This window comes from Callorhinus ursinus, unplaced genomic scaffold (genome assembly GCF_003265705.2).
Source record: "Callorhinus ursinus isolate GAN/ISIS: 27379988/994484 unplaced genomic scaffold, GSC_fseal_2.0 scaffold88, whole genome shotgun sequence".
Classification (NCBI taxonomy): domain Eukaryota; kingdom Metazoa; phylum Chordata; class Mammalia; order Carnivora; family Otariidae; genus Callorhinus; species Callorhinus ursinus.
Genome location: NW_027397150.1, coordinates 1,984,486 through 2,007,319, shown reverse-complemented (window position 1 = coordinate 2,007,319; position 22,834 = coordinate 1,984,486). Strand labels below are relative to the sequence as shown.

Genomic DNA, 22,834 nt, shown 5'->3' with positions numbered 1-22,834 from the left:
CCCCCGACCCCGCCCGAGGGCCCCCGCAGCCCCCTCCCCCCCCGCCCGGCTGCGGCCTGCGCCGTCCCCGGACCCGCTCCCCCCGCCCACCCCGAACTTCACCGCGACACCCGCACGCAGTCCTCTTGCTTGCTCCCCGCGCCCCTCGCTCGCTCGCTCGGCCCCCTCCCACAGTTGCCTGCTCTCCACCGGCTGACGGAGAAGTCGTGCAGGGGGCGGAAGGGCAGCGCAACGTCCCCAGGGGGCGAGGGCTGAACATTCCCACCCTAGCACGTGCCCAGTGCAAGTCCTCCCGGAGCACTAGGAACCCCCCCCCCCCGCCCGCCAATCGCTGTTGGGTGTCTGCCCCCTGTCCCCTGGGTTCTTTCCACCGTAGAAGCAGCCGGAAAGGGGGTAGAGGGCTGCAAGATAGGAGATCAGCACGGACAGCCGGGGGAGAGGAAGCACAAAGTTCACCGGGAGTCAGGCTTGTACACCCGTCTAGTCTGTTCCTCCCGAGCCCGCCTCCATCAGATCAAGTGAAGCACTAAGCCCCCGCATTTATCTCCCCACTCCCTGCGGTTCTTTCCCGCAGCCTCCCACTTCACTCTGACTATCCTAAGCACAGCACCCCCCCCCCCCCGTATGCCCCAGAGCTCACATTCCAAGGGAAGCCCACCTGATTTTGCTTCAAATTCTTCCCCCAGAGGAGCGATCTGAACTACACTATGCCCTGAGACAGAGGTGCAGGGCGCCTCCCTAGGCCCCGGACCCCTACAAGGAAAGGTTCGGAAGAAGGACTTGGTTCTCTTCAGCCTTCCCCTCGTCCTAGGAATTGTTCTGTCCTATTCCAAGGAAACCTGGGTTGGCTGGGGTGGGGGAGGGCTGAGTGGATGGGGGAATGTGACAAGGACCACAGATGGCCTGGGTGTTTGACCAGGTCCTGGGGAGAGACCGCCTGGATATGCAGCTCCAAACCCAGGTCTCCAGAATTTAAGTTCTGGAATGAGGTGCTCTGCAGCCCGACCTTCGGAGGATGTGTGTGTGTGTGTGTGTGTGTCTGTGTGTGTCTGTGTGTGTACTGGGGGAGAGGGTAGGAGGAAAACCCAAAAAAGATAGCTTGGAGCTTAGGGATGCCCCCCACATTTATTTTCCAAGAGGAGTCAGGGGACACAGGGTCCAATGCAAATTAGGGTCTTCCCCTCCCGCAACAGTGGGCTTCCCTTTCCCTCCCTGCAGCCAGGGATGTCCTCTAGAAGTTCTAAGCACGGACTGCTCAGAGACCCCAAGTCATGCAGAAGAGTACCTGGGTCCCACTTGACCTAGCGTCAGCCCCAGGTGGGCTTCCAGATGTTTGCCCAGGGTCTTAGGTAATCTGACTCCCAATCTGCCTGCTCAGATCTCTCTGCCCAGGGGCGGGAAGGAACCCCACAGTCTGATCACCGCCAGATCTCTCTTGCTCTCCATGGCCCCGGGGATCTAGGTGAGCCTTACTTTGATTGTGTCCCCTCTCCTGTCATCCTGAGTGGAGGCTGTATATTTCTCAACGGGGAAGTGAAGGTGTGAAATAGACTTGATTTCTGCACCTTCCCTCCAAAGATCCCTGTTCCTCCAGCCTACTCCTTCTTCATTCTTGTGCATGCTGTGACCCCTCTCCAGAAGACCCCAGTGCCACATTTTCCTGGATCGCCCTTTCTCCCCCTAGGGAGTGCTGGCCAGCAAGAGGGTTTATTTTTTGGAGGGGGATCTGGTGAAAACTCCCTCAGGAACGAGCCGTTACCAAGCCCCCACTTGCCTTGGATTTAGGGGCCCAAACCCAAGTCCCCCGCAACTCAACTCACAGCGTGTGGAGAGGAGAGGAGCCGGCAGCAGAGACCCCTGGGGGGTAGCGTCCATGCCCCTGACACCACCCCTTCCCCGGCCCCCTTGGAGGGTGGGAGCCACAGACACCGCCGTTTCTCCTAAATGTAGCGGCAGCTCTGACCAGGACTTGCTATCTGTGTCATCCGCACTTCCCAGGCTCCCCTGCTCCTCTCTTGTTTCCACAGCAACCAGTCTGGCGACAGCTCTAGAGCATCCCCTCCCCTCCTCAGTCCTGGGTACCACTAGAGGCTGAGCCACACGCCATAGCTATTTTTAGCCCAAGTCCCTCCTCCTGGACAACTCAGAGCTCGCCTCCTCACCCCCTCAGGAAAAAAAATAAAGAGAAAAGGAGAGAAAAGCCAACACGCTCTTCCCTAAGAAGCTTCTTGCTCTGAGAAAATACGGGCCCTGATGTGTTTGGGAATAAGGCCTTCAGTCTCCTGGGGATTCAAAGGGCCACCTGGGAGCTGGCAGCCCATGACCTCCAGCAGGGGCCTCTGGGTGCAGGTACTGCTCTCAGGCAGACACCATCATGTCTCCTATCTTTGAAGAGGGTGCCCTGATCCAGAAGGAGGTAGCTAGAGAGAGAAGAGATTCACCCAAGGAAGGGAGGTGGGGTCAGGGGTTCTAATCTTTGTCACTGATTTGTAATGTGACCCAAAGGATTTGTTTCGCTTCCTTGAACCACAGTTGTTCTGTTTTTCACAGGGCATGGACACGTGCAAATACCCTCTTTCAGCCTGCTTCACAGGGTGTGCAGATCAAATGAGGCAATATAAATAGAAGGGCTTTTTTTTTTTAAGAATTAAAGTCTTCTTTTTTTTTTTAGATTTTATTTATTTATTTGAGAGAGAGAATGAGAGATAGACAGCACAAGAAGGAAGAGGGTCAGAGGGAGAAGCAGACTCCCCAGACTCTCTGCCGAACAGGGAGCCTGATGCGGGACTCGATCCCGGGACTCCAGGATCATGACCTGAGCCGAAGGCAGTCGCTTAACCAACTGAGCCACCCAGGCGCCCAAATAGAAGGGCTTTAAAGTGTATTTTGTTAATAGCGAAAAGTCTAGAAACAACCCAAATGTCCTACAGAAAGAAAAACCTGGATTAGGGCTTAAAACTGTTCATCCAATGAACTTCTGTGGAGCCCAAGTGCCGGGCAATGTGCTGGGTGGGAGTGGTTACAGAAATGCCTTGGTCTCTGCCCACATGGAGCTCATGGTCCAGTGGCGGAGAAAGACGGGCAAACACATAGTGGTAGTGTTACCGCTGTTAATTCCTCGAGCAGCAGCGATGAACTAGAGGACTCATCTAACAGCCCAGGGAGGGACCCCATGAGATGGGTATGATCTTCTCCATTTATAGATGAGAAACTAAAACAGAGAAAGACGATTTGCCAAATGTCGCAGAGGCAGAGATCATAGTCAGACTCACCCATAGGTGTCCCTGCTTCACTGATGCTCTTCACAAAGCCACCGGGCCTCCGTAATGGAATAGCTGTGGTATAGGAACATAATCGGTGACTATGTTCATATATGTAAATGCGCGTGGAGGCACACTCTTGTATGGAAAAGCAGTACGTACAAATATTCTTATAAGTTGATCATAACCATAGAAATAGGTGGAGGAACATTGATAAAAATCAGAACAAAATTTGGAGAAATACAAATATTTCAATGCTCATTTTCCCCAGGGAAATAATTAAAAGCAGAGAGTGGTATACAAGTGGCAGGTGTTATTCCTAGTGCTATTATACCCAAGATATTGATCTGTTCTTCTCCAGGTTCCTTTAAACTGAATAAGAAGATAGGAGCCAGAGGAGCGGGGAGTTGTAGAAGTCGACACCGGAGGGTTAGAAGTTGCTGGAATGACCTGGTAAGGTGGAAAGGGTAGTACTGAGTAATATAATCTCAGGAGGCAGTGATCTGGGTTCAAGTCTCAACTCTGTCTGCTGTAGGAAAGACCTTATTAGGGTTCGAAGCCGACGGCCAAGAAAGAATTCTTGAGCTTTCGAGTTGGGAGGGGGTTAGGGACAGTGTAAGTCTCTAAGGAATTTTGGAAGCAAGGTTTCCAGGACCTTGAGAGGGCTAGCTATTGTTGGGAAAAGGTCATTTGTTACCATCTAATAAAACCTGAGGCACGAGACCCTTCAGATGTGTATCGGTGGACCATATGCTTGGGGGATGATTGCCAACACGTATCTTGGGGGGTTTAGAGATAAAAGAAGTTTCCAAAGGAATTCTTATACGTTAAAGTAGACTTACAGGATTGGGGGGGGGGGGGGGGGGTGGTGGCTCAGACTAGAATTGCCTTTTGCCCTTAGCAAAGTATCAACATCGAGGCAGTTGAGTCCCTAGAGGAAGGTCACTGTGTCTGTCTCAAGGGCTTGTCAGTGGGCTCTAGGTAGTAAAGAAATTTAATAATTTTTCTTCTGCCTTTGTTTCCCACATCATGTCCACTGTTAGCTGGGAGACTTTGAGCAGGTTGCTTAACCTCTCTGAACAGTTTCTTCATCCAAGAAATGAGAATAACTATATTGTCCCTCTCTTGTGGGTTGTCATGAGGCTTACATGAGGCAATGCCGGGCACACTGCAAGCACTCAGTAAATGCTAGCTAGATCTTCCTTCTCCGTGTCATCCTTAACCCAGGAGACTCCCGAGATCCCCACCCACGCTGTGCTGCGTTCCTCTGTTCTGGCACCGCCCAGTGAGACCTGCAGGGGGCACTCCTGGTACAGTGCCCTGCTGTCCCCAGCCCTCTTGCCCATGTTTCTTGTTCCAAGTGGAAATACTGAGTTTTCAGCCCGAGATTGGCATCAGGAGGGCTGTTAAAGCCCCAGTAACCATCCCCGTCTCCTGGGCCTGGCCCTGTCACCTGAGCCTTGGGACTGCTAGCCTGCCCTTCTCTGTCCTGCCAAGCAGCTACTCACGTTGGTTCTGCTGTGCCAGGAGCTTGGAGAGACGAAACCAGACCCCTGGGCAAGAGCGCATTTGCATAAAACTGGCCCCATTTCTTGAGGAGGGTGATGGGGCTGGTAGGGCCATCGAGAGGGTGCCAGCCAGCCCCCTGCCTCAGTCTGGCTGACCACCACCCCGCCCCTGATTTACCCACCCCTGCAGGTCCTGGACTTCACCCGGTCTCTAACTTCAGTTCCTTGTTTATCACTGAGCTTGAAGAGAGGGAGGGGAAAAAAAGTTATCTTAGATTCCAGGGTACAGAAAAATAGGCAAGATCCTAGCTTTTAGGTATTGTGACAGAGAAAGCAACTTTACAAGGAATTATTAGTAAAACATGTCAGTACCGTGGTCATGGTGGGAGATTGGGTTTGGAACTTGAGAATGTTGAGGGTGGGAGGGGCATGGCTGGAGCCGCGTCGGTGGTCCATAAAGAACCTTGTCACCAAGTAGCAAAAGGAGCCGGCTCTGGGCAGGTGCATTCCTTATGGCATGTAGCTTGGAGAGCAAGTGGTACTTTGGGGCAGAAATAAAAAGGGGAATCCCTCTAGTAGGCACAGCTCTGAGCCAGGGTGCAAGGATTGGCAAGCTGAATGCAGTTCAGTTCTTAACTTGCCCCCTCGGTGAGTGCCTTTGTGCAGTCCACAAACTATGCAGCTGTATGTGGGAGCCCTGGGACCAACCAATCTGGGAAGGTTTCTTTGAGCGAGATCATGAGACTTCTTGGGTGATCATGAGACTTCTTGGGTAAAATCTTGGAGGTGGGAGAGGAAGTATGATGGGAAAACAGGAGATGGTTGAGCCTTCTTCTTCTCCTTCTTCTCCTTCTCCTCCAGGGAACACTGATGTGGGACTTGATCCCAGGACCCTGGGATCATGCCCTGAGCCAAAGGCAGACGCCCGACCAACTGAGCCACCCAGGCGCCCCGATCAGAGTCTTCTCATAAACAGGTCTACCTTGCTTGATAGGACTGGGTGCAGGTTGACCAGGATTTAAAAGTCATGGCATTTAGAGGTGGTCCAGAATTAGTGCTCACTTTCCAGGTCAGGGATGGGTCTGAAGAGAACAGACAGGACTAAGACCCAGGCTTCGCAGCTCCTCGTCTCTGGTTGTTTCTTTATTCCCTGTTGCCTCCCCGCTGCCACAGTGTATTGGGTATTAATGGAATCTTTATCCATTGGACCCAGTTGGAAAGATACTAGAGGAACCACTTCGTTAAAGAACTTCTAGGAAGGATCCTTTAGTAATGTGATTGAGCATCCCCCAACGTATGTCTTGTAAAGGTGAGTTTGTGAATATTGCATTTACTGAAGGCAGAGCGTATATATACCTAAGTAACAGTCCTTTCGTGACTGGGGCACTCTAGCTCGGTCCCTCTCTTGCAGCTCTCATCTGTGGTCTGAATCATCCCGCTACGAGGTACCCACTACTCATGGAAACTGTTCAGCTAAAATGTTGCTCGGAATCCTGTAGTGAACACAGGATAGAGTCATCTCTACCCTTTCCAGAAGAAGGTCAAAGAAGACATGAGGCCAAAGTTGGAAGGAGTGAGTCCAAAAGGAGCAATTGAAAATGAGAAAGACACAATTTGCTAAGCTGACAGAAGAGGGGAGGTCTTCAGAAAGAGACGGTTCTCCTAGCTACCACTCAGAGGTGGTCCAGAACGGGTCCTCACTGCACGGGTGCGGCCTGGGTCCCAAGAGATCATCTTATGTGCTAGGCACGGACTTTGCAACCCTGGCCAATTTTTCATACTAACCTGTGCGCATGTTGACCATTCAGATTCTATTTAACCCACGTAGATTCACTCTAGTGTTACCCCGAGACAAACTTTGGAGTCAAACACATGTGGATTCCAGTTCCAAAACTAACACCTTCTAGCTATGTTACCACAGGCAAGCCACTCAGCCTCTCAGAAGCTGGCTTTCCCATCTCAGGTAATACATCTATCTTGCATCCTAAACACTCACAAATACTAATGTCCCATGCCCTTTGTCACTGGTTCCCTACTGGGCTCCTAGTGACTATTTTAGAACTTCTTTTTAATTTTCTTTTTTATACATATAAGCTCTATGCCCAACGTGGGGCTTGAACTCACGACCTGACCCCGAGATCAAGAGTCGCATGCTCTACCAACTGAGCCAGCCAGGTGCCCTTAAGACTTATTTTTTTGTAAAAAGGTTTAAAAATTAAAAACAGTCATTTGACAATGGGTACAAAGGAATATACATGGTGGATATATGTATATATGTTATAGAACATAAGAACAAAACTCCATTTAAATCACTCTTTTTTTAAGGGCGCCTGGGTGGCTCAGTTGTTAAGCGTCTGCCTTCGGCTCGGGTCATGATCCCAGGGTCCTGGGATCAAGCCCCACATCGAGCCCCACATCGAGCCCCGCATCGAGCCCCTCATCGAACCCCGCATCGAGCCCCGCATCGGGCTCCCTGCTCAGCGGGGAGTCTGCTTCTCCCTCTCCCGCTCTCCCTGCTTGTGTTCCCTCTCTCGCTGTGTCTCTGTCTGTCAAATAAATAAATAAAATCTTTAAAAATAAATAAACAAATCACTCTTTTTTAAAAAAGATTATTTACTTGAGAAAGAGAAAGTGTGGGGAGGGGGCAGAGGGAGAGCATCTCCAAGCAGACTCCCCTGAGCGTGGGGCTCCATCCCAACACCCCGAGATCATGACCTGAGCTGAAATCAAGAGTCAGACGCTTAACTGACTGAGCCACCCAGGCGCCCCTAAATCACTCTTTTTAAGTTAGAAACCTATAGTTCCATTCCAGCTTTCTGTATTTTCCACAGTCTCGTGTCCTGGCTGTTCTAGAACTTCTAAGCTCCTTCCAATTGCCCAGTCCCACCCGCACTCTGATTTTTAGCAAATGGCTCTTCTGCTACACAGGAAAGGCAAAGACCATTTGGAAGGAACTTCTCCAGAGACTTCTCCCTTACCACAAGGTTTCTCTTCTGCTCTTACCCTTGGATTCTTTCCTTCTGGTCGTCTCAGAGAAGTGCCCTAAGTGTCGAGGAGCTTGGACTGTGCCTAGTAAGCAAGAGGCACCCTGTTTGGGGTTTGATAGAAGAACACAGGGACCGACATGATGAAGACAAGCTGCCTCTTCCTTTGAGAATGGAGGAGAGGGTGAAGGGTGGGTCCAGGTCCTGGGCTGTTAGTGACCTTCCTGATTCTGGTAGTGGCCTTGAAATAGAGAGGGACATCCAAGAGAAATACAGCAAAGGGAGAGACCTGGCAGGATTTGGTGGCTTAGTTGACATGGCAAGGGATGGGGCAGAGGGAAGGGTGAAGAGGAGAGATCACTTTGTTTTTAAATCTGTTTGACCAGGAGAAACACAGAAATAAAGAAGTCACGAGGATTGCCGGGCCTGGGGAGGAAGATGATGAGTTCAGTTTGGGGCCTGTCCGGCGGACATGGAAATCCCCTGCCAGCAGCTGGACTGTGAGGCTCTAGAGAAAGCCTCAGGCTGAAGATAGAGGCTTGGTGTAACTCAGAGACGGTAGCCGGGGCGATGTCAGTGATCAAGGCTGCATATCAGACGCAGGAAGAACAAGCACACAAGAACAGAAGACTGAACCTTCCGTATTGGAGGAGGGAGCAGCTGTAGGTTCGGGCGTGCAGGGCCAGTGGTAGAGGATGAGACTGGAATGGCCCCAGGACCAGATCATGGCAGGCCTTCTGTTCCATGGAGAAGGAATTTGGATTTTCCTTCTAGACAGTGGGCAGTCACTGAAGGGTTTTACATGGGGAAGTGGCATGGTCAGATTTGTGTTTCAGAGAGATGTACGTTATTGGCGTTTACTCCTAAACATAGGACTTCATGATCTGCAGGATTATTTGAGTGGAAGAAACTGGAGGTCGGAAGACTCGTTTGAAGGCAACTGTTGGGAATCCTGGCGAGAAATGCCCGGTGTCCTGGACCACAGCCCAGTGATGTGGCAGAGAGGAAGGGGGGCAGGCCCAAGGGGCTTTACAAAGTCGATGCACTGATTAGATAAGATGAGGTGAGAGAGGATGAAGATTCTGGGATTGCTGTCTGGTTTCCCCTTCATTCAAACCCTCTGGTTCACCTCCAGATTTATCTTCCTGAAATTCTGCTATGACTTTTTCCTCTGCTCAAGAGCCTCTGTGGCCCTCCTTGGCCTCCAGGAACTCAGAGCTGACCCTGAACTGGCATATTTCTCTCTTTACTCCGGGTCTTGCCCCAACACAAACACTCTGCCTGTGGTTTCTCCCCCCCCACTCCCATGGCCTGCTACCCTCTCCCCGGGGGAGTCTATGTGCAAGGTACATTTATCCATCCTATGGCTTTTAGAGGCAGAACTAAACTAACAATGTCAAGTTTCTTTGTTTTCTTGCAAGATATATATCAGCTCAATATGGTAATACTGGTTACTGATTAGTAGTTAAGTATCTAAATATCGATGGTGAACAAAAATGGGGAAATAATTCTTTCCTTAATAAATGCCAAGGGTGGGAGACTGTGGGTAAGAACCTCTCAAAATTCGCATTCAGATACTGAAAGAAGTCCTTGGTGATGAAAAGGTTGAGAACCACCACCTGAGTTCTGTCTAGTCCAGGGGGCCAGTGTGGGCCTGTTCCCCACGCAGACTTGTACTTCTGAGTCCCCCCACCCCACCCCACCCCACCCCAGGACTTCGTGACTGCCGGTCCCTCTGCCTCAAACGCCCTCCCCACCATCTCCCAGGACCTGACTCCTCTGCACTCCTTAGGGCCCTTGTCAGAGGCCGCACATCTGCCAGGATCCCCCGTGTAGAGCGCCCTCGCCCTCTCTGCGGCCTCCAGCGCCTCTGCACCTGCGGTGCGCGCCCGGCCCCATCGGCCCTCCGGTCCCGGGACCCAGCCGGCTGCAGACGGGGGAGGCTGTTCCGCGCGCTTGGCACCCGGGACCGCACGCAGTGCTTAGGGGCGGTGATCGGCCAGGCAGTGGTGCTGAGGGATAGAGCGCCGGAGCCCCCGAGCCCAGCCCGCGCCGCCCCTTCGCGCGGCGCGTAGGGCCACCCGGCCGTCCCGAGGTCATTTCCAGCTCATTAACTCGGGCCGCCCCGCCCCGCCGCGCCCGCGCCCCGGAGCTGACACGGCCACCGCCGCCGCCTCCTCTCGCCCCTGTCATCGTGCCAGCGCAGCCCCTAACGCTTCGCCCATCGTCTCGCGTTCCGCTTGCCCCGGGAGTCTGTCTGGGTCCCGCTCTTCGGGCGCGGCTCTCTGCCCTGCGCCCCCGTCGGTCTGGGGCTCCGCGTCCTCGCCCCCTGCGCCCCGCCCGCCCGGCCCGGCCCCTCCAATCCCGGCAGCTCGGGCCTGGCGCTCCACGTCCCCATTGGCCCGGCCGCAGCCCCCCGCCCCCGCGCGCCGGCCCCCTCCGGGCCCCTCCATTCACACAAAGTTTGGCTCCGGCGCTGCGGAGGGAGGGGGCGGCCCGGCCCGGCCCAGCTCTGCCCCCGGCCGGCCCGACCCCGGCCCCGGCCCCCGGACCAGCCCTTATCTGATCCCAGCTCCGGGTTTAAGAGTCCCGGCTCTGCCCGTCGCTCGGCTCGGTTCCTCGCTCGTGCCCGCCCCGTCCGTCTGTCCGGCCGTCTGTCCCACTGCGCATCCGAGGGGCCACTCCACCCCGGACCCAAGGTAAGCCCCCTGGCCGTGATGGAGGAGTGCTGCCCCCCGGCCGGTCCCTGTCCACCTCACTCCCAGAGATATCGGGCCCCCCAGCCCTTCGGTCCCTACCGCGTCTAGCCTCAGCGGTACGAGCCTGTTCCCCAGCCTCCCACCTCGGGCGACCCCAAACGGACCCTCCTGGCAAGGACTCCCCGAGAAGGAAACTCTACCCAAGCTGGTCACCTCAGGCGCATTAGGCTGAGGAAGGGGTTTTCCTGATGCCTTTCCTAGGAGGCAGGCCTGGCATCTCATCACAGCCCTCTCAAGGAATACAGTGACCACCGCATCCGCCACACCGGCACCCTAGACAGCGCCCCCTCTTCCTAGGATCATCAGGTTACTCCCACTCCCAGGACAGCCCCGTCCCCCCTCCCCACACAGTGACACTCCCATAGTGACACCCTTTGATCACAAGTTCACACATGGGAAGAAAGACACGTAGGGCTTGGGTTAGGAAGCCCTGGGAGCCTGGTGTGCCTGGGACCCCTGCCCACCCTGCCCCTTCCCTCCACTCCCACTTGCCTGGCTCTTCCAGCTCCCCCTCCCCACCTCCTGCCCCCTGTCCCCCTAGAGCTGTGTCAGGAAGATCCCTAGGAAGAGCAGAGCAGGGCGGCTCCTACTGGAGTACAAGGCCAGGTGGAGATGACTTCCCCAACCCGCTCCTTCCCCCCGCCAGCAACTGACCAAGGGCAGCAGCCTTAGGACAGAGACAAGGGTTGGAGCTTCCTGATTTGGGGGCAGAGAGCTGAGTCCTGGGATGGGTAGAAGGGGTAGAAGGACAAAACTGGGACAAGGTGGGAGTTGGGCCTCTGGTCACTTGAGATTTCATTCCTATTACCAAAGCACCCCAGAGCGAGGCAGATGGGAAATGGGGGTGGCAGAGAAGCCAGGGTACAAATCTGGACCCAAAAGGAGGCCAAAGCTCAAAGCCTGATTATGTTGCTTATCAACACAAATTCTAGCTAAAGGTTTTTTGGCCAGTGCTACTTGGCTGTGGTGTTTGACATTTTTTCCCCACGGGGACTGCTTTAGGGGGTTCCAGGCCGGAGGAAGAAGGAGACGGAGGGCCATTTGTTTAGGGGTGCTCAGCAGGGCCTGGAGGGTGTCAAGAAATCAGCCTGAGCAGGGGCAGCGGCGGCCACTGAGTTCCACTGGGTTCCATCTCCAAACCCTCTCCCTAATCTCTAGGACTTTCTGAACAGGTTCTCACAATGGTGGGCACCATCCTGGGCCGAGGGCTAGGGTCTGCCTCCTCCTCAGGCTGTAGGCTGGGTATGGGGGGCTCCCTGTAGAAGGAAGCAGGTGTCCTGGCTCCTAGCTAGTTCCTCAGGGAGCAGGAAGTGAGGGAGGGGGAGGGACGGCATCATGCCAGGGAGAGAGGCCAGGGCTGCTCTGCGGAGGAATAGGCATGGCCCAGGCAGTGCCAACTCCCTTTTCCCCGCCCCTCTGTCCTTTGGTGGTGGTGGCGAGGGAGGGAGAGAGGGGGTGTTGGGGGGTGATCTGGGCCAGTCCAGCCTCCCCAAGCCCTTGCCAGCCTGGGTCCTGAAAGGAGCTGCTGTTTTCTGAGCTGTCCCCCCCACCCCCCACCCCCCCCAGCCGGAGCCGGAGCAGCCAACTTGTCTCAGTGGGTATCAAATGGCAATGACTCCACGGAACGGAGGGGTGGGGGGTGGGCAGGGTTATGGGCCCATTCCTTCTGTGGTTCTAATGCAGAATCCCACTGCTGCCCCCTACCCCAAGGAGAAAAAAATCCCCTCTCTTCCCAACATCTGGGCTACAGTCACTCATGTCTGCATGGGAGGGTTAGTTGGCTGCCCACTGGCATCCCCCACCTCTTCCCTGTGCCCCACGGAATGGTGTGCGGTGCCCCTCCCTGCACCTCCACGCATGAGCTCGTTTATAGCTCCAGCTTGTCTGGCTTGGGCTAGAAGGGAAGGGCCTGGCAGAAGACCCAGGGGCCTCCTTCCCCGCCATTGCGCGGTCCCAGGGCTCCCTCCTGCTCGGGCCCTGCCTGGGAGGCTGCAGTGGAGCCATGAAGAGCACAGCCTTGCAGTCAGACTTGCTGGCCTTCAGGCCTGCCTCCTTCAGTTCCCTCCCTGGGGACTGAAGAGGCTGGGACACTGGGATCTGGGTGGGCTCAGACGATGTCCTCTGGGGTCATCCTGGGCCTGGTGGGATGAGAGGTTTAGGGCCTCGGGCTGAGTCATACAGAAAGACCCACTTCCTCAGAGGAGAAAAGGCCTCTTGGGCCTCCTGGCAGGATGCTTAGTTTCTGCACATGAGGTGGAAGATAGGCTGAGCCACCTGGCATTGGTGGGGAGAGAAAGAGGCATCGGGCAATGGAGCCCCCAACTTTCCTGCCAAGGGTTATGTAGAACGGAAGGAAAAAACTTCCACTCTCCCTCCCCTTTCTGGCCTAGATTCTTCTCTTGCCTGACTGGTCAGTGCCACTGTCCAGGCTGAGGCCAAGCTGTCCGGGGTCATGGTGAGGCCCTGGAAGGGGCAGAGAGGCCACTGAGATGGAACCGCAGAAGGATGGAGAGCAGGCAGATTTGGACTCCAAGTGTTTAGTGCCCAGTAAAGGGTGGCCGGTGGGGGCGGCTCCCGGACTCTGAGCTTTGCGAGTGAGTTTGCCCCGTTCCCCCCCCCCCCCACCGTCTCTCCCACAGGCTGAGTTCAGTGCTTTTCTTCCTTCGTCCTGGTTTCACATGCATGTTGCTGCCGTGTGCGTGGCCACAGTGCATCCCCTCTTCACCTCCTCCCCCACCAGAACCTTGAAAGGGCAAAGAGAAAGGGATTGTGGGAAAAACTCTCCCGTGGGTGTCTGCCAGCGTCTGGATTTGAGGCGGTGGGGAGAAAGGAGGGGCTGGCTCTGGAATGTGAGGAGAAGTAGGAACCGACTGGTGTGGCCGGGAGAAGCAGGGGCTGAGAGCGGGACAGGAGCACCTCTGGCCTCTCAAGACCTCATGTCAAAGCGTAAGGCCATTCTGTTCTGCTTCCAGGGGCAGAAGGCCCGGGACAGGGGTGGCGCTGCAGCTGGAAGGACTTAGGTTAGGCTTCAGGAAGCACCTCCCATTAAAGGAAAGACATCCGAAATGGAGATTGGGAAAGAACAGGAGACCACCTTCTGGAGCAAAAAAAACAAATCCCTAAGCCCCCAAGCCCATCATTAAGGCTTCTGAGGGGGAGCTGGGAAGCTCCGATCAGCGATCGGCACAGGGATGACACAGCAGCTGTCGGGGGGGGGGGGGGGGGGGGGGCGGGGGGGGGTGCTCCTGGACGGCCGGCCACTCGAATGCGCGGTCCCAGGGCTCCCTCCTGCCCGGGCCCTGCCTGGGAGGCTGCAGTGGAGCCGTGAAGAGCACAGCCTTGCAGTCAGACTTGCTGGCCTTCAGGCCTGCGTCCGCCACTTTGCAGCGACCCTGGGCTCCTCGTCCTTACCATGGCGCCCACCATAGTTGGGGGTTAAAAGAGTCAGACTTCGTGAAGGGCTTGGGGTGCTTGGCACCTAGAAAGCGCGCTTGCTGTTGTGGTGCCCCCCTCTCTGACCCGACTCTGTGTGCTCTCCTGGCTCCTGGGCTTTGCCCACTCCCTTGTTCTTCTGCGGCCCAGCCGTCAAGTCCGGGCTTCGGTACCTCCACCCTCCCAGAGTTTGGGAAGGCGGGAGGATTCCTGTCTTCATTCCCACAGATGGGCTGTCGCGTGGGCTGGGTCTCCTCACCCGTGGCTCCTTTCCCTGTTTGCACCAGGCGGATGTGTTCCGTCTTTAACTGAGGTCCAAGAAGTGTGAACTGAGCTGCTGTGCTTCCTGAAAACAGTCTGTTTGCCCGTTCGGAGCAACTTCTCCCTTCCAGCCCGAACCCAGCTTCTCTGCCCCCCCCCCCCCTCTCTCCCCCCCCGCGTGCCCCGGCCTGTCCCCCTGGCATCCCCGTTCCCCCCCTCCCCGGCTTGCGTGCCCCCCCCCTCCCCCGCCCCCCCCCCCCCCCCGCCCCGGGCAGCCTGGGTGCCCACAGCAGCCTCCCTAACGGCCTCCCTGACTCCAGCCTCTCTCTCTCCTTGGCTCCCTCCCTTTACTGTTCCCTCCACTAGAACTATTACCACGAAGCACCCATTCCGTCTTGTCCCTTTCCTACCCAGACATCCCTGTTGGTTTTCACATGAAAACTCCCAATCGTGGTCTTCAAGATACTTTATAGAAGCCTTTCCTCACCCCCCTCCAGCACCCCACCTTTTGGGCCTGCCCTCTTCAGACCCTGTTCTTGGGGGGGGGTGAGTCCACCGGCAGTCCCTGAGCTACACCTCTTCTTTCCCTCCGGGCCCTCACGGGGGCCTGCCCATTCCAGGGTCCACCCCTCGCACACATCCCTGTCCCCATTTCCCCAGCTGCCCTGTCATCTTGTACCTCTTGTCCCTCAGCATTCTGCTTGTCCTTTGTCCCTGTGTCTGTTACTTTGCCCAGAGGCCCAACGCAATGGTAATGTTGGGAAGGGACGTCCTGTCTCCTTCATTACACGGGGGCTCCTCTGGGATGGGGCTGTGCCCCTGCACCCCTGCACACTTCCAACCCCCTGAAGCAAAGGCATCTCTTCCCTCCCTGGACCCCTCAGCTCCTAGGAACACAGTGCCCTCCGACCAGCTTGCCTCTAGGTAGGAAACCTTCCTGGATGCGAATTCCGGGGGGAGGACCCTGACGTTAGATGCTTATGAGTGTCTGGGAGTGGGGTGTATGTATATAAGACCCTATTATTCAACTCCCTAGGGAACTTCAAGAAAAGCCCCCCTCTGCCAACGGGCCCATCCTGTGGAGATGGCCTAACCCTAAGATTTTAAGCAGCAGACCCCAGGACCCCCATTTCCAGTCCTTTAAGCCCATTTGGCCCAAACACAAAAACTCATGTGGGGATCCACTGAGACTTTCTCTTCTCGCCAGGGAGGCCTGCCCCCCCCCCCGACCCCCCGCCCCGATGCCGGGCTTGTTGGCAGGCCTCCAGGGTGGAGAAAGGGCGAAGGTCAGAGCCCAGCGTGGTGCGGCCCCGTTGTCTTGAGCACACCTCTGGGCAGGGGCTTGTAGGCTGGCAGACCTGTGGGGACACCTTCTGGAGGGGGGCACAGGCCTGACCTCTTAGCGTTGCGTTCTCCCTGGGACTGTCCCCGAGCTCTATCCTCCACCCTCGTCCCAAACAGGAGACCCAGGCACATACCTTCTCCCCACGTCTAACCCTCCCTGGTTGGCCCTCTGATAAACAAGGTCCAGGCAACTGGCAAGAGGACAGAGAGTATGTCTGGTGGAGTCTAGGGCACTGCTTCCCAAGCCTCTTCATCTCAGGACCCCTTTACACTCTTAAAAATTATTGCAGGCTCCAGAGAGCTTTGGTTTCTGTGGGTTACATCTCTTGGTGTGCTAGGAATGAAAACTGAGGAGGCTTAAAATATTTATTAGTTCCTTTAAAAGCAACCCCAAACCCATCGCATGTCCACATAAATGATGTCCTTTTAATGAAAAATAGAAAAAGAAACAAAAAATTTCGTAAGAAGAGTGACGGTGTCTCACATTTTCACAAATCTTTTGAACGTGTGTCTGCATGCCAGACAGACAATGCCTCGTATCTGCTTCTGCATTCAATTTGTTGCCATATCATGTGTCACCTAGCTTCTGGAAAACTCCACTGAACACTCATGAGAGAATGAGAGTGAAGGAAGCAAATAACATTTAGCATTGTTATGAAGACGGTTTTGACCTCACAGAGCCTCTGAAAGAGTCTCAGGAACCCCCAGGTTCCTGGACCGCACTTTGAGAATGGCTGGTCTAGAGGAGCTTCAGAAAACAGTTTCAAAAAACCCCCCGGGCAAGCAGAGTGTCCTGGCTGATCTCATCGGCTACCCAGGCTCCACTAAGCACACTCACTCAGGGCGGGGGGCGAGGGGGGGAAGGGGGGGCAGGATGGGGTGGTTTAGCCTGTGGGGCCCTGTTCTATGCTCCCTAGCTATGTAACCCTGGGCAAATCATCCACATCTCTGTTTTCTCATCTACCAAATGGGGCTTTAAGAAAGTGCCTACGTTTTTTAGAGTTGTTGAAAATTACCTGACATCATTCTAGAAAAGGGCTTAGAGCGGTGCTGCATAATGTGAGCTCTTATTCACTCCCACAGCCTTGCCCCTGAGTCCCCTGGGCCCCAAAGGCGGGAAGCAGCACAGGTGGTCCTTCCCGCGTAGCTGAGGGGGCCTCCCAGCCCAAGGGTGGGAAATGGACCTGTGCCGGGCCCTGGGAAGGTTAACAGGATTGCTGGCCCTGAACCCAGGAGCTCTAACTGCTAGGCCTATGTCCCCCAGACCAGATTCTTTTGGGAGCGGGGTGGGGTGCAGAACCAAAGTCCTGACAGGGAGAAGGAAGCAAGTGAGCCATCCAGGGCCCAGGGCCCTACAGCAGGAAGCCTTGAGGGCAGATTGCAGGGAGGACTTCCTGCCATCAAACAACTGAGAAGTGGAGAAAGCGAGCCCCAGAAGAGGTGCCTAAGCCCAGAAGATCCCTCTGTCCTGCCTCGTGGGGGGCAGTTCTGTAAAGTGGCCTCAGCCCTCGCTCCTGGGGGTTTCTGGCACAGGGCAGAGAAAGTCTTGATTGGGCAACACTGCTTCTCACGGGGCACCTCTTCCCTGCTCGCCGCCCGCAGCCCCTTCCCAGGTCCCGGCCTCCTCAGCCCCTGCCCTGGCCACCCCACGCTGCCCGCTGAGCCGCGGTGCCCTGGGGCAGAACCTGGTGCCCAGTGAGTGGTGGGTGGAGGGGGCGCTGGGGTCCCCTGGGCAGGAGGAGAGAAGCCTCTTCCCCACACCCTGCAGGTGAGCTAGTCCTGGCTCTTTGGCCCTTCAGCCACAGTCCCGTGAGCCAGGCTGCAGGCACTACCTTCGTCAGAAGCCCAGATACCCCGGATGCCCCAAACCCTGAGCACACTCTAATTTTGCATCCTGTGGCAGTTCAGATCCCACCTGCAGCCCCCAAGAAACCTGGCGGGCTTAGGTTTGAGACCTTGCTGTCCGTTGTTCCGTTCTCCTCCCCTGCCCACACAATTCCCGCAATGGATGGTTAAGCTGAGGCAAAAAGTGGGTGGGCTCAGACTGTCCACCTGCTTCTTTCCAGGCTCCGGCCTGGCCCCCACAGCCTGCCCTCCCCCATCATTACCAGTCCCTGTGGCTCTTTCCACTTGCCAGGGTCTTTGTGGCCAGTGGCTGGTTTGGGGGCCCTAGGCTAGTCTCCCTCTGCCATCTCCCTAAGGGAGCCCCTGTGGGCTAAGATCTCTCCAGTCTCAGCCCTGCCCCACCCCCTGCCTCAACAGGCAGGGCCGGCAGCCCCCCAGCTCCCTCCTCTGGGCTGTGGGACAGGGAGAGGGCTGAGGGGCTGGCTCTGCATACTAATGGCCTGCCCATTGTCAAAGCCCCTTTGTGCCAGAGAGCTCCATTGAGGCGGCTCTGGGGCAGGCACAATGGGGGCTCTGTCCCTGAGTTCCCCCAAACAGTCACCTGCTTTCAGAGCCTCCCCCCGCCCCCACCCCCACCCGCCCCAGTGTCCGGAGGGCCAAGGGAGTGCGGGGGAGTGGGCCCAGGGCCAGGAGGTGACCCCCCCCCCACTCCCGGGGCAGGCTGGGGAGATGGGCACTGGTGGGGAGAGGCCCCAGCTCACAGGGGGTGGGGATGAGGGGTGCCGTCTGTGGATGGAGCTGGAATGCAGGTTCTGTGAGGCCAGCGAGGGGGAAGGGGCGCTCACAGCGCCCACTGCGCCGTTCCACATGCCCGGCCTGGGCCCGTGGCTGCCACTCCTGCTCCTCCTCCACGGGGCTCATATATGCAGAGACACACAGGCACACACTCATCTATGCAACCCCACACACAGACCCCACACGCACGCTGGAGCGGATGTGCCCAGACACGGCAGGCCAAGCCGGAGCCTGGACCCGCAGTCCTCCTGCCGTCCGCGTGCATATGCACCTGCACGGCTGCGCCCGGCCCCACCCCGCGCCTCCCCTTGGCACCCCTCGGCTGGCTGCTGGCAGCTCCAAGCCTCCACCCCCCCCCTTGCCCTCGCTGCCCCCTGCTGCTCCAACACAGGTTATAACAAGTTTGCACTTGTTGTGACCTCAAGAATGTAGCCCTGGGGCGGATAATGTCCCGCTGTCCCAGACCGGACCGCTTACACGTTAACCATGGGCACGGCCTCCGCCACTGAACTCTTGAGCACCGCTGCCCACCTAACCCCACCTCGGGGGTTTCAGTGGCCAGGACCCCCGGCCCACAGCTGAGCCAGGCACGCCGTGGGGGGTGCTCTGCAGGAGGATGGAACCCAGCCTGCCCAGCACAGGCCCAATGTGGCTGTTCCTTGTCCCTTGCATCTGCCCAGTGCACCCTGTGTCACAGCCCATCATGACCTGTTTTACAGAAAGGCCCTGAGGGGTGACAAAATGCTAGGACTGGAAGGGAGGTGTGTGGCCTCTAGGTGTATGTTTTCTCCTGGGGTGGGTGGGGGGGTTATCATCTGTCTCTCGGCTTCACTAGGTGACCCGCCCCCACATGGAGTTTTAACAGAGCCGCCTGGTACCCACCCTCCCTGGAAAGGAGCTGGAGGAGTGGTAGGGCCAGGGAGTAGGCAGGACAGCCGGTCCAGGGACCTCACAAGGGACTCTGGGTCTAGAAAGAACCTCCAAAAGTCACCTTGACCCTTCCACTATTTCCAGGCAGGGTGAGCCTACCTCCTTTCATTCCCTGCCCTCACGCCAGCCCCACTCCGGCCACAGATTCTGCATGGCTGGAGAGAGAAACCCCAGGACCTCCGTAGCTAGGCTTTGGAGTTTGAGATCTCTGTTGATTCCAAGCCTTTGGTGATGCCTGGCTCTGACCTTACCTGCTAATACCCTCTGTCTGAGAAAGGATCTGCCGGGATGTCCAGGCCTCCCCTGCTGTTCTGGTCCTAGGCATCTTTTGGAAGCCTGGAGCAGGCAGTCCAAGAAGGGAAGAGATGGAGGGCACACCAGGACCCCAAGACCTGGGGCGGTGGACGGGGTCACGGCAGCAAGTCCCTTAGATGGACGGTGGCGCTGATACTGGTTGGCGCTTCCGCAAGGGTCCTTGAACATCGATCACCATGATGTTTCCTTTCTGTCAGAATTGTACAGGACCCTTCTCCTCCTCAAACCCCCCCTCTCCCTCGAATGCTGCCCCTCTGGCAGTCAGATTCTGCTTAAGCCACCTCATGCATCCGTCTTCTTCATGCAGGAGCACCGCTCCCCCCCAGCCCTTACGCTCTGGTGTGTCCTTCTGCCTCCAGATGTCCCTTCACATGTCCCCTCTTGGAGAGCGAGGGCTGCCGGAAGCACATCATCAGCTCCCCCGCCCCCCGCCCCACTACACTCAGGCTGTTAGCCACTGTAAGAGGGAGGATGGGGGGGCAGCCACTTCTGAGTCTAGTTCTAAATACATCTAGAATCTACACGTGTCTAAGTTGTGTCTTCATGCCACCCGCGCCCCATTCTTGTCTTCAAATGGGGGGGGGTGGATGGGAATAAGTGGAATGGTGGGGGGTGGGCAGGGAGACTCCCTCTCGGGTGATGGTGGGCCCCCTTAGACTCCCCTGTGTGAGGGTCAGGGGTGGCTCTCTGTACATGCAACCAGGAGCCATGAGGACGAAAGGAGATTGAGACCTGACTGGAAAGGTGGCTCAGTTCCCTAAATCTGCATCATAAGAACAGGGTACCCTAGGTCTCCATCTCCACCAAGGGTAAAGATAAGAATAGCTTGCTTGGACAGCAGTAAGTACATTTAGATGTAACAGGAAGCATTTCCTGGGTATAAGGTATGACCAGGCCAAGGGGAAGGATGAAAGAAGTGGAGTGCTCACTCTCCCTGAGGAAAGGGAGGGGTCCACATTTGGTCTCTCGTCGAACAGAGGCTGGGTGGCCTGGGAGGTAGTTCCCATGACACTCAGAGCTCCTGGGGGCCGTGGGATTTCCAGCTGTCTCAAAGAACTCCCTTGACTGTTTCTCAGCCCCCAGCAGAGAGCACCACTGAATCCGTCCCCTCCCTACGGGCCCACACTTCACACTTTCATCTAGCTCTCCTTGTTGGCCTAACTCCGGGCCAGCGGCTTCGAGGCCGAGGGGGTTCTGGAGACCTGAGCATGGTGGGGGGGCGGCTATGGCCGTGACCGGGTAGGGGAAGAGCTCAGTGGTGATGTTCCAAGGTTGGCTCCACACCAGCCGGCCCTTCAGCACCCCAGGGTCAAGAAAGGATCTTGTAGGAGGGGAAGTTGGGATGAGGAAGAAGTCAGGTTCTTGCTCTGATTCTGATCAAAACTCACACGTGCTACTGGCCAGTTACTGGCCTTTCCCCAGCCGTGGCTTCCTCTTTGGTGAAACCAGGGAATCGATTGCGATGACCCAAGGGCTTCCCAGCATGCGCACTCTGTGACCCTACGGAGGCAAGGTGGAAAGTATGTACTTCACCGAAAACAGACCGGGGTTTGGCCTTAGTGGTCCTCCTGAGCCAGTCGGCTAACCTTCTGAGTCTGCTCTGCAAACAGTTCACACGTGGGCAGTGACATTACCAACCTCTTGGGGGGACAGGATGATGTGCTGCGGGCAAGGCCTGGCTCATTGCAAGGAGGGGGCAACCCGTACGGGGTTGGGGGGGCACGTCTGCAGGGGCTTCCCGGAGAAAGTGGCATGTGAGCTGAGGCCTGGGAGAAGGGTAGTAGGGAGGGGGACAGAGCTTCCCGGAGGAGGCCGCGTCGTTTGCCCAGAGCTGTTGGTGAGAGGAGGCATGGCCCGGCCAAGACCTGAGAGGAGCTCGATGTGACTGGACAGAGGACGCTGTGAGGGCGGAGACAGGCCAGAGGACGCTGATGCTGGGGAGGCCAGCCGGAACGGGTTATCCCAGACTCTCCCAGCTGTAATTCTGGGACTTCAGAGGCGGGTCATCTGCTTCCGCTCCCCCACATCCTCCCTTTCTGGCTTGTCCTCCCATGCTCCCAAGCTCAGCCCTCTTGCCCTTGGTCACATGGGCACAAGAAGCGCTGGGCTCACCAGGGGGACTTGGTCGGTCCAGGGAGAAGCTCAAGTCCAGAGTTGTCTGACCTGGAACCATGGAAGAAGGATCTACCTCCCACAGGAGATTCTGGATTTCTGGCATGGACGCTCTCCTGCTGAGCGTGTGCCCCCACTGTTGGCCTCAGTTTCCCCATCTGGCCCCTCACTAGAGAGCATCTAGGGAGTGCGATGGAGGAGGGCTGAGGGAAGCTACGGAAAAGGCAGCTCTTCACCTAGAGTAAAGGCTGATGGGGAGACAGGGTCAGTGCCCCCAGTTGTCACAAAGTCAAAACTTTGATGGGAAGCTCGGAGGAAGGACTTCCAGGGACGAAGCATGTCACATACAGGGAACAGACCTCAGGGAGGAAAAGGTCACGTGGAATAGCAATCCTATGGGTTGTTTTAAGAAGTACTTAGCCAAGGGGCGCCTGGGTGGCTCAGTTGTTGGCCGTCTGCCTTCGGCTCAGGTCATGATCCCGGGGTCCTGGGATCGAGCCCCACATCGGGCTCCCTGCTCCACGGGAAGCCTGCTTCTCCCTCTCCCACTCCCCCTGCTTGTGTTCCCTCTCTCGCTGTGTCTCTCTCTGTCAAATAAATAAATAAAATCTAAAAAAAGAAAGAAAAGAAAGGAAGGAAGAAAGAAAGAAAGAAAGAAAGAAAGAAAAAGAAAAAGACAGACAGACTTAGCCAAGCTCTATTCTAGGCACTGCGGAGGACCAAAGATGAACACAACACAGGTCAGGAATCAATTCAGAGAAAAGCTTCCTGTTTGGGAAGGTGGGCATGGTCCTTCCTGGAAGGAGTGGGGCAGATACCATGACCCCGCTAGGAGCTGCTCCTGAGGGTGCCTCCACTCAGGGGAGTTTCTCTTCTGCCTCCCCACCCCCTTCCCCCTTGGAGCCTCCACCACCCAGGGCCCAGCCTCCCTCCTCACAGCCGGTGCAACTTCTAAGACCCCGGACTAGAAAATGGGGCCCTCGGATGGGGTCTAGTCAGCTCCCCCGACCCCCGTCCTCTTTCAGGTCGGGAGCCCTACCGGTCCCCAGGACCCTAAGGAGCAGGTCCCACCAGCTTGGCCCCTGACTAGTTTCTCAGACTCTGGGTCTGGGTGACAGCTCAGTGGCCCCCTGGCCTCCACACCCAAACCCTTATCTCCTGGGGCCCGGCCATCCTGGGCTTCGAGAAGCTTGCCAGTTGTCTGGAGCCACCAAGACTGGGGACAAGGAGGGAGTCACTGAGGAACGTGGCTCTTCGGCACCCCTCCCTGCACACCTCCCTCCCTCCCA

At 56.5% G+C, this 22,834-nt stretch overlaps 2 protein-coding genes across 3 annotated transcripts in view; one reads left to right on the top strand and one right to left on the bottom strand.

Moving 5' to 3' along the window:
* KCNJ9 (potassium inwardly rectifying channel subfamily J member 9) overlaps nt 1-2,159 on the bottom strand; it is a 6,725-nt gene extending 4,566 nt beyond the window's left edge. The window contains exon 1 of the mRNA XM_073888194.1: nt 1,821-2,159. Within this exon, the coding sequence (XP_073744295.1) occupies nt 1,821-1,875 (55 nt within the window). The 5' untranslated portion in view covers nt 1,876-2,159. The remainder of the gene's footprint in view (nt 1-1,820) is intronic.
* Nucleotides 2,160-10,213: 8,054 nt separating this feature from the next.
* Nucleotides 10,214-22,834, top strand: part of KCNJ10 (potassium inwardly rectifying channel subfamily J member 10) — a 28,080-nt gene continuing 15,459 nt past the window's right edge. For both annotated transcript variants that reach the window (XM_025860752.2, XM_073888258.1), the window contains exon 1: nt 10,214-10,451. The gene's annotated coding sequence lies outside the window, so the exon portion shown is untranslated. The remainder of the gene's footprint in view (nt 10,452-22,834) is intronic.